The sequence below is a fragment of the Poecilia mexicana genome, unplaced genomic scaffold (genome assembly GCF_051168715.1).
Source record: "Poecilia mexicana isolate PSO_F unplaced genomic scaffold, ASM5116871v1 scaffold_3, whole genome shotgun sequence".
NCBI lineage: Eukaryota > Metazoa > Chordata > Actinopteri > Cyprinodontiformes > Poeciliidae > Poecilia > Poecilia mexicana.
In genome coordinates this window covers 19928025-19946794 of record NW_028263372.1, presented here as the reverse complement: position 1 = coordinate 19946794, position 18770 = coordinate 19928025, and the positions used below count along the sequence as shown (strand labels likewise).

Below are 18770 nucleotides of genomic sequence, written 5' to 3'. Positions count from 1 at the left end.
ATATATTTGAAGTTAGACTAGAAGTTGCCCTTTAGCAGCACTTTTGGAGATTATGACTCTCATCTGAGAGGAGGAGTTTCTAAATGAGCTTTGTTTTCTCACTTCCAATCTACTTCATTAAGCTAAAATCATCATCCTGACATAGGCATATTTCAATTTCTCTCAGTTGAACACCTCTCAAGAACAGGCAGTCAGCACTATGTGTGAAGAAAAAAAGTATTTCTGTTACAAATCTATCTTGGTTAGTTTGGACAAAGATAACTAACTTTGGTTCTTGGATCTGTAAACGTTGCTAAAGATACTCCTAGCAATTGCAGTTTCTGTTTTAACATTGTGTAGTTACTTAGAGTTGAAACTTTACATTATTGTACAAAAAGTTTTCAATTTGCACCAAAAATACCTACATACACCTTCTACAGGCTTCTCAAAATAGTTTGCTGTAGATTTGGATCAATTTGTAAAATGCATTGCTCCCCAAAACATTGACTTTGGTGTGTTCATAATTTGGCAACATTCTTCTAGTCATTGTCCATTTGGAAGACCCTTTTGTGGTTAAACTTTAACACTTTAAACTGTCACAATACCTTCACACTCTTTGATCAATAAAAATATGGACATCATATTCATTTGCACTCATTTCACATGCATCAATACTTTGTAGAACCTCCTTCTACTTTATAGAATCATTTTTTGCCAATTCTTTGTGAAGTACTGAACACTTAATCAGACTGGACAAAGAGTATATTGTGTACACAATTATTCAAGTCTTGCCATTGTTTTGAGTGGAATGTTTGATTCCCTCAAACACATGAACATACTTTGGTCTAAATTATTCCATTGTAGCTTTGTCTCAAGTCTTGTGCCACCCTCAATAAGTTTTCTTCCAGGAGTCAATTGCTCCATCCATCTTCCCATTACCATTATCCAGCTTGTTCTTGCTGAAAAGCAAGTCCAGAGGAATGTTGACCAGAGAACCTTCTTCCGCTTTGTTCGCTTCTTGTTCATACTGCTGACTGGAGTTCTTTTTGCTTTCTCTTAACAATTTCTTCAAGCCAATTTTTTTCAAAGATCCATTTTGACTCTGTGGTGGCATCAGCCATCTTCTGTGGTGTAGTTTGTTGGGGTAGCTGCTTATTTACAGCCCTGTCCTTGCAGGTCTCCTCAGCCCAATGCTGATGGTTGGAGACAGAAGAAATCACTTATCACTTTTAGACCTCATCTACCACCCTATGAAGCTGCTGCTGAACTTGAGCGCTCCTTCAGCGAAGGCCTTCTGCATTCTTGGTGCACATTTATGTGAGATGTTCAAAGCTTGATTTATTGTTTTGTGACATAACCCTGTTTCAACTTCTCCACAACTTTATCCCTGAGCCATCTGCCGTGCTTCTTGGTCTTCAAGATGATTACTAACGCAGTAAGCCTTTAAGGCTTTCAGAGAACAGCTCAATTTATACATTTGGGTTTTAATACTTATTAGGTGACATCTCGAGGCAGTTGTTCCAGATTTAGTTTAGGAAGAGATTCTGCATACTCTTTTCATTCATTTTTAAAACACTGCAAGTACTGTATTCTTTTTCTTCCTTCACATAAAAGCCTAAGGAAACGCATCCAACTTTGCAACAGTAATAGATCAAATGTTTAAGAAGAATTTTGGGTGTGAATACTTTTGAAAGGCTCTGCATCGTAAGCCTTAGCAGAGAAGATTAGACAGACTTGCGCTGCAGCATGAGTGCACCGCCACATATGTCTCCTCAGAGGACTCACATAATAGTGAGGCCATAAGCAGCAGTCCCCGATTTAGCCTCAGAAGTTGTTGAGATCATCAGGCTAATCCTCTCATCTGAGGTTATCACCGCACCTTAAGAGTTAGACAGCGTCTTAGTCCTGCATCCTTTTGATGACAACATTATTGTCACATTTATAATTAATCTCCTTTCCTTTTTTATTCTTCCTCTTCTCATTGGATTCAACAAACACCCTACATGGGAGAGCAGAGACGTATTCCAGACTCAGAGGAGATTTTTTTTTTTTTTTTTACTTTGGCACATATGTTTTGTTTCTACATTGTATGAATAAGCCAATATCCAGCGAGGAAAATTAGGCAATTGGTAATAGTCCTTTTAATATGCAACGTAGAATGAAAGACCAGCAGCTTAGCATGTAATAAGAGCTTTAATTCAGGTATTATTTTTTACCTCTTGACCCAGACTGCTCAGTTTGTTGATGTCGACAGTGCATCAATGGCGTCACAAGCTGATTGGCTTACTGGAGAAGTGACACCATCACATAGCTGGACAGTACATACAGTACATCCATTCATTCTATTCTTAGAGAGGTTTAACTTTGATAGCAATTTTTTTAAATTCATTTACTTTCTGCTGTGTTTTTCCTAATTAGGGTGTTTGTCATTTGAAATAAATAAATTGGAAACAGAGTAGCTGACCACTAGATGGCGCAATTGTTTTACTCCTTTACCTTATTTTGTTTTGCTTGGAGCAGTCATTTGATCTGCGTGGCAGATTAAATCATTTTTGCCATAAAAAATTCCAACAAAGATTGAGCCTTTTAAATCTTTAAATAACAATTTTTACCTCAGTATTCGGTCTCATGCTTCACGAGTCAATACTTCAAAATGGTATTGAGTATTTTTCCTATAATGTCTCTAAAAATCATAGCATTTTCACAACCTGACTACCACTTGCATAAAAATCACATGAAAATCCAAAGGTTTTGGGCTGGAATGAAACATCTCTCAATTTTTTAATTTATTTTTAATATTGATGAAGTCCACAAAAATAATCACACCTTTAGTCCTTCTGGCATTTTTGTTCTATATCAAGAATTTGAAGTTTTGAATTTTTTAGTGTATGGAACTAATTTATCCCGATATGGAACGAAGATGCATGCAGTGAACCCAATTTTGCATACTTTTGCGAAAAACAAAATTGTGTTCATAATTCTCTGCATGAGAAAACTAGATTTGACTTAAGATGAACCTTGCATGGTCAATGATGCAATGCATTTAAATATAATTCAGTTTATGTTGAATTGCAAACGTCGTGCAAATCAGCAAGAAGACTCAAATATTGATTCTCATCTTTTTCTGTTCCTCGGTTAAAAGTTTGGTGGCGGTTCTTTCTGATCTGGTAACTCTGGAGGGCGCCAGAGATTGCATTTACATCTTAGAGCAGGATTTATGATTGCAACTGTGACCTCACTGAGACATTTGTCTTAACCGATGATCTATCTGCTGATATTTAAGTTCTCCGGGTTTTATAGAGATAATCTTATTCAGTCATACTGGCATCGTTCCTTTTCTGCATAGAGCCATCAAGGTTTAAATTTAAGAAGAAAGACTACCTGACGCCTTTTGTTTTCCTGCATGCAGCAGAGTCTGCAGGTTATGTCATGCAATAATCAGTGGTCAGTAAATTTAAACTTTAATCCATCATATGATATAGGCTGTACTTTTGTTTGCTTCTACAATAGGGCGAGGTGATCTATGGCAAATGTGAGTTTCATCGTCTCTGTGATGCTCTCGCAGGAATGTTAGACCGGAACCCCCCATGTGAGGCTCCTTGTGTCCAAAACCACGCACTATTGAATGCAGATGGATCTAAATCTTCAGCCTCCCCCTTGATGGCTTTAGGGCTGCTCTGTGGTGTGGGGCGAGCCAACAAATATGAGTGAAACTCATCCGGAATGTGCCCGGCACCCTGTCTGCCCTTCTGTTAGTGCCGATATGAGGAGACTGCGGGGGTCAGAAATGGGGGAATGTTGTGAGAGGAAGAGTTTAAGGGGTGGGGAGGCACACTAATGAGAACCTGTAAGACCTTAAGAGAGACCAGGTGTTCTGTGTTTTCCTCAAGACGATAGAATGCCCTAAAGAATAAGGGATGTCACAGCAAGGTTTTAGATTTTGTATGCAAAAGTTTTATTGAATGACACAAATAAAATAAAATACATTTACAAATATAAAATAACATATATATAAAACACATCAATTTAGCAGTTTGCAGAGGAATAATGACAAATAGCTACAATGCCCATATATATCTCTCTCTTTCTGTACAAAAATAGCTTTATATGCATAAGTACATTAATGTAACTTTTATATAATAATTAAATAAAGAAATTCATATATATACACAAATATCTGCACTAAAAAAATAAGATTGCACGTTTTTTTTTTGTTTTTTTTTTTTACAGACAAAAACATTTTCAAGTATAGTTAAATCCAGTATGGATTGGCACATAGCTCAAAGAATCTAAGGCATTTTCCCTTGTACAGTGTCCAAAACTTGATATAAACGGAGAGCATTAAAGCTCTTTAGGCATATTGATAGTGATATCTTTTCTTTTATGCTTCATTCTGCTTAAGTTCAAAAGGAAAAGTGCAAGCCATTATTAGCAGTCTTATAGAACATGATGTAGTCCTTCGGGAATAGCACTTTTTAAAGTCTAGGCCATGAGGAATAAGTGTGTACAGTTCTAAAACGTTAATAGAGGGTTTCCTCTTTCAGGATGTGCCCACATGTATTTGCACTCATCCTTTTCCTCTGCCAGGCAGAGAACAGCACCTGTAGTTTGCTCCACACTGTGCCATCCAGTTTCTTTAAGCCAGCTGTTTGCAAACTCTAGTCCACTGAGCCGCGAGGCTCAGGCATCCCAGAGCCGCGGCTGCATCCAGAATCACTCTGACTCAGTCCTCCTGTCTGGAACAAATGCGCTGGAGTGTACTTGGCATGAGTCTTAGGCATTTGGAGAATTTCAAAGCCAAGCAGAAGGGGACACAAGCTGGAGAGTCCAGCTCCCTTGATTTTGCTCCCAAGTCCTCTTTCAGAGTCCTCCTCATGTCCTTCTGAGCAGAGCTTCAAGCTTGTGAACTTGCGAGTTGTTCAGACTCCACACGGGTCTCAACCTGCCCTCCTCCATCCTCAGGGAGATTTGCCTCTCTGGAACAGATCTGCGCCTCCGGCCGTATCCGTGAGGGCTCATTTTGTTAATAGGGACGCTGGTCTTCAGCTTATTGTCTTTGAACTGTTGTACACGATGTGCCAGGACGTGCACCGAGCAGGTACCCAGGGCACAACCTGCGGACCTCTTGGTTCGGATCTTAATGTCAGTGCTAGAGACAGAAGGGAGACAGGACATTAATCCATGCTGTTACTTTATAACTTTTTAAGAATAACCTGATCAGATTAGGTGGTTGAACTTTTAGAATTGGATAATTCATTTCTTACCTGGAATGTGGCAGCAAGATATCCCTGATGTCCTCTGGTCTGACAAAGTTTTCAGATTTTGCTGTTTTCTGTACTGCGACGGTTTCAAGATCCCGTCTCAATCTGCTCCCAAGCCATATGCTTAGTCTGCAAGAGAAGAGGGGGGAAAAACTCCATTAGTCTTGGAATGACTTATTCTTGGCAGCTAACGTCTGCCAAAGACTTAACAGAGTTGAAACATTATTATTATTACTGCATGAACTGATTTAATGTTAACTCACCTTTTTTTCAACTCGGGATTCACCTCAAGTTCCACACAGTGTGCTACTGAAGCCAGCAGGCAGCAATAGAGGAAGGAGTGGAAGATCGTTTTCATTTTGGCTCCTGTGGCAAGAGAGGGAGAGAGAAAAAAAGTTTGGTAAGTTAAACAGTTATGGTGGGATATAATATTTAGCTGCACAAATTTCCGTTCTGTCCCTTTCTGCATGAATAAATACCACATTAAGAATTCCACCAAGAACCACTATTTTGTTTTCTTACACAAGAGTCCAAAAGCCAAGTTATTTGCATATATCATTCATTTATTTAGAAAGTTAAGCTAAGGTCAGAATTTGCTCGGTTAAGCAATTCTGTGACCACGCTTTGGGCCCCTGGCCAGTAATTTGAAGGACATGGTCTAAAATAGACTCAGCAGAAGTCCAGAAAAACTTGCAAATCATAACAATTTCACTTACAGCATCTAAAAACAACAAATAATGTGCTAATACTGTTGGATGCTGGACAGCCTGCTGGCAATTCCTACACAGACCCACACACATTAGGAGCTGAACTGCTTATATAACCAGGCAGATAACCTGTTCTTGTCTCTACACTTGTGCCTTGACCTCAAAAAGGAGCAAGGATAAAGCCATCAGCTGGCAGCACGGCAAACCACAGCAATATGAGTTCTTTTAAAGCAAAGTGCACATACCTGTAGTTCAATTCAGATAGGCGAGAAAGTTCTTCTTCCAAAGTCAGCAGTGAAAGAATACTCCACAGGTATTCTCCAGGTTGCTTTTGCTTCTGTAAGGCAGCTGTGTCACTCTGCTATTAGCCTCTATGCACCAGACCGGCGGCATTTATAGCGGTCTCCAAGTGGGAGGGGCTCGGTGATCGACACGCGCAACTCCCCCACTCCATTCAAAGCACTTAACTGCTCTGCTGTTGTTCATGTTCAGCAACAAGGGGTGGGGAATAAGTGTAGGAATGACAATTAAAATCATATGTTTAACAAAACTTTAAAGAAAAGACATGAAGAAATCCCGTGCTGCCATTGTATCCTGTTTTCGTTATTTTAGTTAGTCATAACCTAATTTTCTATCCACTCTTATATAATGAAAATAAAAATAAAAACATGAGTCAAACACAACACTCAGATAAGAATGCAAGATGTTTGTCCCAGTTTCTTTTCTGTGCATTACAACTAGTAATAGCCAAACTTTCATATTGTTATATTTAAACTCTAAGGTCAAATATGCCAATTCTTTTTGTTTATGCTCTCCTCAGTCTCTCCGGCAACAAAGAAAATAACTTTAAGGAATGTTCCCATCCTCGGCTTTCCAAGGCACTCCCCGACACTGAAGTTCCATGTGAAACTGGAAACCCAGACGACAATGAATCCGAGACAAGCATTGAGTTACTGATTAAATATAATAAGCATGTCCAGCTGTAAATACAATAAACTCTATATTTGTTTTGACATGGCAAATATTGACTTTGGACCCATTTGGAAGGTTTAAAAAAATTAAATGGAATTTTACAATTATAAATCTGAGCTTGAATAACAGCCTGTGAGGTGTATGTATATACATATAGATGTTAAACAATTAGAATACACTTTTACATAAATCTAGGTGGTGATGACTGAAACGAAATCCAGTCAGTTTTTATGACTTTTTTTTTTTTTTTTACTCCATCACATGACCAAACTTGTGTTTTATGCTAAAGATACATATTTGAAAGTGGCACAGAATGTAGGAAATTACAAATTGGAGCCCCAAAAATGTGAACTTACAGTGATTTTTGCTATGAAGAAGACTATAAAACCCAGAAAGAACATGTGCCAACACATGTGTAATCTCACACATAGTTTAGGAAATGCTGTAAAAACCAGAGGAAAAAACACTTGGTTTGAACAGTACAGAAATTCCAGTGTAGAAATATCCTCAAGGCAGGGGTGCAGAGAAATCTTTCACTTTTGATTTTGCTTTCACTTTCTTTAACTGTGAACAAATGTACATGAAACGAGGTTTGCTCCACAGTTGACATTCCTCTGTGGCATATCAAGACCCCTTATTCACTTCCTAGTATGATAATGAAATCCTTATGAGTTTATTTATATTCTCATGCGACCCCATTCCGCTGGTGGTGTCATATTTTTAAACTCCAGAAAAATACATAAATGGCAAACACATGTGTTGTCAAAAAAGAAAATGTTTTGTAAGCACTTTGTAATGCTAACTGGTTCCAGCGGATCAGTAATCCCCTCAACAGAGTTTACGACTAGAGATGGTGCAATCGTTACAACAAAATTCTTCTGTTGCCTTTTGGCTCCTTATATAGCAATCTTTCCCCTTCATTTGTGAAGATGAAGTTTGAGTTTGACAGGTTTTGTGCCACCTTTTCGTTTACATCAAGAAACATCAAGAGGCGCATTCATGATTATTGTAAAGCTGTCATCTAATTTTCCAAGATAAACCCAGTTGTCTTCTGTGTTTTTCTGTCTTTTCTTGTGGATTCAAATTCTTTAGCGCCTTTATTTTTGCCTTACTAGCTAACAAAGTCATATGCAGGAATCTAGAAAATTTAGAAAGCCATTGAAAACACAGACGGCGAGTGAGGGAAATTGCTTGCTGGGTTCCTGCTATTGTTGCTGGTTTGTCTATTTGTCTCACACACATGAAGTAATCCCCACGTGCTATACCCTGTGACAGGTTGTCCTGTTTTCATTCCTCTGCAATATTTTGTTCTAACTCCAGAGTTTACCCTCCTTCATGAGTGTTCCACAAAGGAATCATTTGTTTTTGTTTTGTAGAACTTGCAGTAAATTGAAATGATTTGGTTCAGAAAAAAAAAGTTTTGTTGGAGAACAGTGACTTTTAAAGATGTTGCTTCATAATGTAGCTAATGTGGATTGAATGCTGTTAGCAATATTTTTTTTAATGATTTGAATAAAATTAGAGATGCTGAAAGATTTATTGGTCATACCTACAAATCAAATACGCTTAAGCAAATGGCTAAAAACATCATGCAATATTGACCTATGTAAAAGCTTGTGCCTGAGATTACTTCTGTACAGACTGATTTGCTTTGTTTAAGTAAGGTTTGGAATTGCACTCAGGGTTCATACATAGTTTGGAAAGATGTGACATTTGATTGAAGTATTTTCCTGGTGTGGATAAAGAAGGAAAAGGCTATATATTATGAAAAACAATATTTGCATTTACAAGAAATCTTCCGTCCTTCTGCTCGCCTTTTTCTTTGTCAGATTTACAAATTAAATGTACATATTTGAACTGTCCAAAGAAAAGAAATTAGTCATCTGACAATTTCATCAAAAAAACACATTAATCAACAATGTCTTGGTGACAGTCATGTACTGCGAACAAAAGAACTTCAGATAGATAAATATCACAATGTTAAACATTGTTGAAAAACTGTTATCCTTTGGTTGTTACCAATTCTTCTGCACTCTTTAAGTAAAAACCCAGTGATTGGTTTGCCATATTAATGTGGCAGTATTAATCATGTTGATGGTTCATTGAAATTTGAAGAATCTTAGTTTTGATTTGTGCAGTTTCTTGTAGGTCTCATTTATAGCAAACCATAAAAGGCTATGATAGATGAATCTATTTTTTTTTTTAATTTTATGAATATAACAGTGCACTTGTTTATGATTTGACCATTTCCTGCTTTCTGTAGACATGAACAAAAGTCTATACAGTTTTTTAAAATATTTTTATTAATAAATAATAAATATTTGAGGCAATAAGCAAAGGACAATATGCTGTAAAGGTTAGATAACTTATTTATATTGCTTACATTACAGTCTTATTTTAATATTTATTTATGTCGAAACTGGATTTGTAATAGGCTATTTATGCAGAACTTAATTTCTGTGTTTCCCCTCTTCCTAGTAAAATACGGTATCTTGTTCTTCTACTAGCTCTTGAAAAGCCCTCAAAGCCGCCAGCAAATTCGAGATTGTTTCAGGCAGGAAATGAAATCCCACTGCTCACTAAGATTACAATAACAGTTCCCGTGTGGCTGCTGCACATTTGGTTGTACTGGACGTTAATCATGTCGTTTCCTAAAGGATATTTTATTACTATTGTTATTTGAAAAAAAAAAATGAAATAAATAAATAAAAACAGTCAGTATTGGATACAGTGATGTGTTTGTAAACTGAAAGGGCCCACGCCCATGGATGTATCCCCACTCCCGCACGCAAGCGCAGTGACACTCCTTCTGTCAAACATGGCTGTTCTTTGGAAGGAGGAAAAATGCTGAATTGTGTTGGTAATTCTCTGGAAAAGCAGCAGAAATGGCTAGGTTGGCTGACTATTTCACTGTCGTCGGATACGACCAGGAGAAAGCCGGTAAGTTGTTTGCGGTCGCGGACTGAGCGGAGCTCCGCTGATCCAGGCCGTGTGTCTGTGTGTATGATGATGTTGATGCTACATAGCATTAGCCACACGGCTAAGGCGAGACAGGGAAACACTTTCTTTTTCTCCCATTAGCAGGCCAGATGTCAGAAACCACTCGGAGGGGCGTGGGTTCACACATTGTGTTAAATCAGTGGAGGAGGTGGTGGTTCATTAGCGAAGGATGTGATATTTGACTCGGAGCAAGTGAAACTTTTTTTTTATGGGTTTAAAATCTGTCACATCCTGCCCTGTTGATCCACTGATCCAGCGCCCGTTAACGGGAAAGCTGTCCGTCCGCAGCTCCGATTTGGCCATATAAGTTCAAGTCTGGCTCCTCCCTTATCTATTTGTTCAATGAGTCAAGCCAGTGCATGGTTATTGATAACTCATTTGTAGTTTTGTAGCGTAAAGCTATGCTTGCTATTTATAGATCTATTTTTATCCACTGCAGTCCTCAGTCATTTATTGTGTCATTTTTCAGTGGCGCAACAAAGGGGGGCGTATGGGGGTAAAGAACCCTTTAGGTTTTGCTGACCCCTTCTCTTCCCAGGCAGCCTTGAAAGGATAATATGGTTTTACTATTAATTTAAGAAACAACAGAACGCATGGAGGTACATTAGCAGAACATCCAAAATACTTGTGGGTCACAGCAAATGTCACCAGAAGGAGCATTGATTAAATGTTTGACTTAAATTACATTGAGACCTGCTGTAAGTTTTGTCCCACCATCACAAAAACATTCGACATTGTTTTGATATCATCATGAATTTTTCAGCAGAAAGTAATTGAGTTTACCAAACATTCTCCATTCTTTGAGAATTTAAAATAAAAGCCTCATAATTGACTTTTTAGTAGAAAATGTTATTATAAGGCATACTTATTACAGTAGGATATATGGAGATAACGTTTTGCTTGAAACAAAAATACATTTTGTCATTTTCTTTTCTCCGAGCCACAAAAATTAGGATTTAAATTATTTCCATGATGGCATCTGGATATTTTGGGAACTATTAAGCTATGTACATATGCATCAATAAGGTGATTTTTGTTATATAGATATCTTCAATTAATTCACAGGTACTTAAGTTGATTGATCTATATAAAACATAGTTTTGTTTAACTAAAAGTAATGGAAATAAGTAAGCAACGATTGGTATCGGTACGCTTACTTAACGTTAGCCTTGGATTTGCTGATAGCAACATTCCCACTGTTAGTCCTAATTTTGTCAGTCTTAAATAAAAAAAAAGTTATGTATTATTTTCATTTGTGAGCTTCTTCCACCATCTTCTACATCAGTTTGGAGAATTTGTGTATTCCAGTATTTTTAGCATCTTTTGCATCTACCCAGAGAGACTGAGTTCATCAAATATATTTTATTGTATACTGCTGTTCTCAGGGTAAGACACTGGTTGCTGATATGACGGTAAACAATCCAACCATGGCCATATCTGGTCACCCCATTAAACACTTTTTGGATCCTCCCTTGATTATTGATTTATTTCTGTTTGTGTGAAGAGTGCTGGCTGCAGTGTTGCACTGCTGCAACAAAAAGCAATTCTAGAACCAGAGTTTTACTCTCTCCGCTGGGGGTTAGCAGGGGGACAGGAAGCCCCTCATGCTTAAACTTACATGTTATTTCTCAAGTCCAGCCTCACATTCCTTTCATCGAAAGACAGGAAGCAGCTTTGCTCGCATTAAATCATTCATAGATAAATAGATTAAAACTTTTTTTTTAATTTTCTTTTGGCACAGTTCTCAAGTTAGGGCTGCTCATTTAGTGAATTGCCTGTTTCTAAAACAGCTTAAATCTTTGCTATTTATTGCCAAATATTGTCTGCAGAAAGTAAAGACATTGGATTAATTTGCCTAGCTTCTTACAGTGGCACCTGTTCAGCTTCATGCCTGCTCTGGCCTCGTTGAATGCGCTGTCACCTCGCTACGCTGCACACATTAGGTAAACAATACCTTTCATTGGCTGTGTGCATCCCAGCATCCACTTAGATAAGCATGTGCTCGAGAGACAGATTGTTCCCTGTATTACCAGAAAAATCTAACTAGATTAAAATTTAGACAATTTTAAGGAAGAGACAGCGATGTTGTTTTTCGTCTTCTCCGCACTCTCAACTAAAGATCGACTTAGTGAAGATCTGTCATCACAGATGGAAGTTGATAAGGGATCTGAATCTCCTCCTGAAGAGTAATGGCGTTCCCTGGCTCTTTACTGGATGTGTCTGTTTGCAGTTATGCATTTTCTCAGAGCAGTTGCTGTTTTGGCTCAAAGTTGCAGAGATGCTTTGCCTGTTGTGAAAAAATCTGATAAGTTTAAAAATGTCTCAAATGCATGCCTTATTGCCATGCCTTATTGAAGCCACGCACGTTTCAGTGGTGCAGGGTTGTTGGTCTAGACAACAGACTTCTTTTACGTCTGTCCCGACTTGCTCGTTAACTTAAAGCAGCAGCAGTCCCTACGTGGCTCACCACTGAGCCTGCCGTTCCATCCTGACTTCTGCTCCACTGGCCTGACCCAGTTCTCACATTTGGATCGCTGTGAATAAGGCTTAAGGTCGCAATCTGTTCACAGTCGGAGGATACGGTTCACACCTTTTGTGGTGATGAAGATTCTCGCCACCTGTCACAAGATGGGAGTAAAAATAAAGGCACATACAGAAGAGACAGTGGGGAAGTCTATAAGCAAGCTTGGCTGTAATAGAAAAAGTATATCCAGACCCATTTTAATATTGTTCTCCTCCTTGTCTCTTTGCAGTGAACATAAATCCACAGTGTACAACTCCAGAAATATTTCTGTGGCCCCAGAAATGAATGAATGAATAATGTGTGAAACAAAATGCTTTGTTGATCATAATGAGGTGGGTTCACTGTGAAATCGGCGCAGTGTCCTTCCCACTTGGAATAGTTTCCACAAGAAATGTTGGAAAACTCTTCAGAACCCACACTGTACTCTGCGTTTTTCCCTTTTGCAACGGGGAGCTGTTTTTCTGTACTGGCATAGCTTTTTATATAGTCTGGCAAATGGTTTCCTGAAAATTGCAAATTTCCAAGTAAAAAAAAAAGAAAGAAAGTCAGACCAGCTTATTTTCTAACGGTTTATTTGGAGGAAATCAGCACTGTTTTATTGATTCAAACTGCTCATTAAATCCACTTTGCAGATGCGGTGGACAGTCTCGGCTTTGTGGAACTTCATTGTCTGGATCTTGTGGTCTCAACTTTGGGATTTACTTATGTAATGCAGCACAATTTTGCAAAAATATTATGAAATTCAAATTTCAAATGAACAAAAAAAAAAAAACATCCATCAGCAGCAGCTGTGTGGAATGGGATGTGTGCATGTTAAGATGTCGATTTGAAAGTGTCGGATGTCCTGTTGCTTCCCAGCGTGTTTGCATATCAGTAAGTGTCTTTCAGAGCATTATTGTAATAGTCGTACCAACAATGAGTTCATGCAAGGTCTCGCCCTTCAGAACTGTGGGGAATGAACTGACCGTCTGTTCAAACTTCTCAAAGAGAGTTAGTGTGGTTTTTTTTCTAGCTGGCTAACTTGGCACACCCACATGGGAAGTGCTTTTGCTTAAAAAGAAATCTTTACATAAACTAAAAGTTCATGGTTCATGTTTTTATCTGCCACTTTTGCTCACTTGTTTGATCTGGATGTATTTAATAAATGCTATGGACACATCATAATTATATTATTGCTTTTGTGGCTTGTTATGATGTCTGGCTCTGCAGACTTGTTTGCAGTACAAGCTCCCATTGATTTGCTCTGGTGGGGGGTCCATAGTTTTATGACCCGTATCTTTTGTATTAGCTTAAATCATGTATGACTCTCAGTCTGTTGGCTTCATTCTGACATAATAAATAGTCTGTTTAGTTCTGCTGCCTGCTCAGTTTATCTGCATCGCATAGACCTGATGAAATAATTAGATATTTATTGCATGATCCTTCGATAATTGCTTCAAGAAATATTTTTTTCGACATTGAGATAAGCTCATACTTTTGGATTTGAGAAAATATGCAAAGCGCCATCGTCTGATATAATTTTAATCACTATGTCTTAAATCTATGTTATTGTGCTGAGGGGGCCAAAAATCATACATTAAATAACAAAGTTTCAAACTCGGTTAAAGGTCTCTTAAAGTAAACATTGCTGGGGAACTGTTAGCTCTTCTAACAGCTGGAGACTTTATTGTTCCGACATTGGATCGTCAAGTGCTGCCATGTGTTATTGTTGGCTGTGTGAATTATTATATATTTAAATAAATTTGTGTAGTTTGTCTTGCTTTTATTGGTGATAACGTAAACATAGCGAAAGTGGGACTTTCTCAGTGCTTATTAGTTGAGGTTTAACCTCTTGGAAGAAAATAAATTGTGCAATCCTCTTGAGGAAAATTCACATTTTTAGCTTTTTGACAATTTACAGACTTATTTCAGCTTGTAGCCCCAATACATTATAAGCTACTTTTCTCAGTTTTCCAATGTGGTTAGCAATAGGTTGCAGGGACCATCCATTTATTTAAAAATGTAGTAAACAACATACTATAGTCATGATTTGGAGGGGAAAATCAAGGCTAAACACCTTTTCTTACCCTGCAAATGTCATATTTTCTCTTTTCCCATGTGCATGTATTGTATGATGGATACCTGTTAACATATTGATAGATTCATGGAAAGTTCAGTGATTGATGTGGGCAGATTTGAAATTTGTAGACATTGAAATGGCAGATTTGAATGCTCAGTTTATCTGCATTGCATAGACCTGATCCGGTCATCAGGTCTATGCGATGTGAATTTCAGATTACCATACTGTCTCTTTGTTCAGCATCAGCAAGGATTTCTGCAAATGACTTTCAAGTGGCACTCTTTTGATTTTACCTCGATTCACAGGTACAATATAATGAATCAGAATATTCACTGAAAAATTATTTCAAGTTAGGTGTGTAATATATGCACAGTATCAAACGAATCAGTGTTTTTCTTAGTATATATATTTGTCTGTTGCATGAAGCATAAAATTTTTCCAAGATGTCAATAAAAACTCATACAGTCCATGCATACAAAGAAATCAGACCATAATTTAGGGTTGCAAAAAATGCTACAAAATTATTGTAATTCTGGCATTGCTACATGCAGTACGCATATATATTGCAAAGAACTACAGAGGGCAACTAGTGTTGGCTAATGATTAAAGTACCCTCCATTCAGGCTCTCCATGCCTCTGATATTTATTGTGACACAATAAAGATCAGCAGTTTAGCAGTTAAACAATTTAACTGCTGGACACTATCTAGAAACAAGTGCTTCAATAAAATTTTGTTGAGATAAACAAAAAAAAAAACTTCATTGGATAGACTACCCCATTATCTGGGATATATGTTTACTATAAACTCAAATTACACAAACATCGAGACTTTAAATAAATTGTCTATTTATTGCAAGTCCTATCATTATTGCAACATTCCCCAACATTATTGCAAGTTGTCTTTATTTTGTGAACATAAACAAAGTTATGTGTAGTAAAATAAAATGGGAGAGGGAAAAGTACTGAACATGTGAAGTAAGGGAGGCAAAAAGTCATGGAAAATTATAACACCAGCTGAAATCTTTCAGGAATTAGAACACAATCCTGCCACTTAGTGCACATTAATATCAGCAGGTTCTGTCCAGTGTCAGTGTTTTCCAACTCTGTTCCTCAAGGCACTCTGCATGTGTCCTTGCTTTTAACAGGCCTGATTTGGATCATTGCACTTCAGCAAAAGCTTGTTAATCAGCCATCAATTGAAATCATGTGGATTGAAGCAAGGAACCACCTAAAACTTACTGGATAGTGTGCCTCTAGAACCAGGGCTGGGCTTGTAAAATGGCGTCTCATTACCAAGGTGTTGCATAAGAAACATCTCATAATTGGCAAAGTCAATCAGCATTCTCAAAACTTTTGTAACATTGTGCAAAACACTTGTGGCATTGGTTACCAAGAAAGGTTTCAGTGAAAACTTTCCACTTTCCATTATCTGAAAGTGGAAAGGAAACCATGACACCATATCCTAACCATGGCCAGCAACTCCCTACAGGGTTTCAGACAGAGGATTCAAATGGTGACAGAAAAAAAGGGAGAGAGAAGCAGCTAAAATGGTTCAGCTAATCACCTGACCTAAATCCATAGATCAAATTTGGAAAGAAGGGGCTGAAAATACCTTGCACTTTGAAAAGGGTCGATATGAAAGAAAAGGCCAGAATAACTCATGGGCAATGCAGGCTGCTAGGCTCTCCATACAGGAAGTATCTTGAAGTTGTCATCTCCAAGACAGGCTCATCTACTAAATAATTAATTTTCAGTGAATGTGTTCAATACTTTTTCCCTTTCAATGTGTATCTGTGCATGTGTGGACTAGAAGGGCCGTCGCCACTCTTTGGTGGGAATTTATTGTCAGTGGCCCCTTAAGAAAAATAGTAAATTGGTTATGTGTGTAGTTATGACTTTTCTTCTCCATTTCAAGCATTTAAATAGGATTGATGGATCATACAGTTATTGCTTTTATTCGCTGTGTTTTGTAGTTTTAGGCTTTTTGGTGAGAAACACTCAGATTACAGTGGAGCAGTTTCTTCCTCTTTGTTTAGGCCAAATTGATATGAAGGGGAAGTCCACTGACTTCTGTTACTTTAGTCACATCTCTCTATAAGGTGCATTACAATCAGAACATGATGGTGTTTGTGGTAATGCAAATTATCCCAAAGTTCATGGCAGGAAACATTTCAGTCATAATAATTTTAGAAGTGGAATATGACATCCGGGATGCTGTAAGAAGCACTTTTCAAGGCTTTGCATCATTTGTTCAACCAGTCACTCTGACCTTTTTATTGTTCCAGTGGGTTTTCTGTGCGACAATATCTGGATCTTGATAATTGTTCCGGAATGAAATCTGAATAGACTCACCCTGATGTGTTTTGGTTTTCCTCATGCATTTGACCGGAGGACGACTTCACGGTTCTGTCCTGGTTTTTACATATTTGACCTGCAGTTGTAATTCGAAGCCTTGAAGCTTCCTGATGTTTATGATGTCATCACTTAGTTAATCTCCACTACCATTTGCCATGCAAACTATGTTCTGTTCATCCTTTGCATATCATTTAGTGGACAATCAGTTTGGTTTTCCATTTGGACTACAAGCGAGTCCAAATGGGTTTCCCCAGATCGAATCAGATGCTCACAATCGCTCTTACTATTAAATTGAAGAATTTTACCCACTTCAGTTTTTCTTGTGTTCATGTCAACCCACACTTTCAGAACCAGAAAGTCCAACAGAACAAGTTGCTAAATCAGTACCAGAAATAAATTTACACAGATTCCTTTTTTTGATGGATTTTCTCTCTATGTTCAATCAATCTTAATAATCTGGGATCTAAAAAATGTGGAGAGGCAATATCTGTCAATTTGTTCCAGCATAGTCCACCTGTGTGCATAACCGGGCCAAAATCAGGTTAGGGGCTGACGTCCGTATTACGTAAACTGGCAGAGTCCACTGGGGGCCTGTCCATATATGGTAAAGAGACGATGTTGGCTGATTTAATCAACCACAACAGCTGTTAGATAAATCAGGAAGATAAACTGATTTATTTTTTTTTCTTTTACTGCTATAATCAAGAAAGATGAAGAACTTTTCCTCTGTGGGTTTTTCACTTGCGCTTGAAAATATGCCACATCACGCAATTCAGAAATAAATTATTAGTTTTATTCAGCCCGAGTCAAATATGTGTGTGTTGACTTGTTGTGTAAGCAGAGCTCTATTCTTCAACTTTGTCCAAGTCGGAAAATAAGAAGCACAATCGAAAGCACCTGTTGAAGATGTCTTCATTTAAATGCTAAGACTCTCAAACAAGAATCAGATTTTTAAAAACATTTTATGTGATATTTAGGGAACATTTATATGGTTTTCTTTTCTTCTAATTTGCACTGTTTAACTGTACCAAGCCCTTCTATATCCTATCAAACTGGGTTTTTTTTTTCCTTTTAAACATCTGTCATTGCTTTCAACAAGTTTCGTTCTTGTTGTTTCTGTATCTTCTGCCCATAAGAGGAATAAATAAACAGGATTATTATTTTTTTTTTTTTTTTGCACTTCATCCCCCTTTGTTTCTCACTGGCGGATGTGCAAATTAGCATGCTTCTTTTTCAGGCCTGGATTCCATTATCCTCTCTTATGGGGGTTCTTTATAGTTATCATGGGGGTAGTGTTTGAAAGCGGGGCTTGTTCTTTAATACATGAGTGCAGGCTTGTGGAATGTGAGGAATTTTGTCATTTAGTTTCATCTGTGGTTGAAAATTAGAACAGGGAGCACTCAGTCCATATGTTTTTAATTAGAGGAGCCTTAAAGAGCCAAAACATGCAATGGTCAGACAGATTGGTGTCCTGCTATCACCGTGCCATATTTGGACATGTTCCACTTGACTAATCTGATGAGCAAAACAAGACCAACAGTGCCGTGAATAGCAATTTTTTCCCGCGTTTTTGTCATTGTAATAATTTTTCAGATAATTAAACGCAATTTAATATCACACAAAGATGACCAGAGTAAATGCAGAATAAGGTTTTCAGTTCAGATAATTAAAATTATCACAGGACATCAACGAGCTTTGTTAATGGAGGAAAAAGTATTTGCCGTTACAGGAAATCTGCTTATCGTCCGTTATTGGAGGCTACGCTAATTAGCTTGAGGATTCACGACAGGCTCTGTTGTGGGGATGGAGGTATAGTGCAGCAGAGCAAGTGGAAGGGTGTGAGCAGCGCATACATGAGCATGATTGACAGTGCTAAGACCCTCCTCCAGGCTCTGATTGGTTGTTTCAGACTG

At 37.9% G+C, this 18770-nt stretch overlaps 2 protein-coding genes across 3 annotated transcripts in view; one reads left to right on the top strand and one right to left on the bottom strand.

Moving 5' to 3' along the window:
* Positions 1-3910: 3910 nt before the first annotated feature.
* Positions 3911-6332, bottom strand: adma (adrenomedullin a). Its single transcript, XM_014997189.2, has 4 exons — positions 6193-6332; positions 5504-5606; positions 5244-5369; positions 3911-5128 (listed from the first exon to the last, which is right to left on the bottom strand). Exons 2-4 carry the CDS (start codon positions 5596-5598, stop codon positions 4852-4854), a joined length of 498 nt encoding a protein of 165 aa, XP_014852675.1. The 5' UTR covers positions 5599-5606; positions 6193-6332; the 3' UTR covers positions 3911-4851.
* Positions 6333-9381: 3049 nt separating this feature from the next.
* Positions 9382-18770, top strand: part of sbf2 (SET binding factor 2) — a 98716-nt gene continuing 89327 nt past the window's right edge. For both annotated transcript variants that reach the window (XM_088004286.1, XM_014997183.2), the window contains exon 1: positions 9382-9859. In XM_088004286.1, coding sequence (XP_087860412.1) covers positions 9805-9859 — 55 coding nt within the window. In that variant the 5' untranslated portion in view covers positions 9382-9804. The remainder of the gene's footprint in view (positions 9860-18770) is intronic.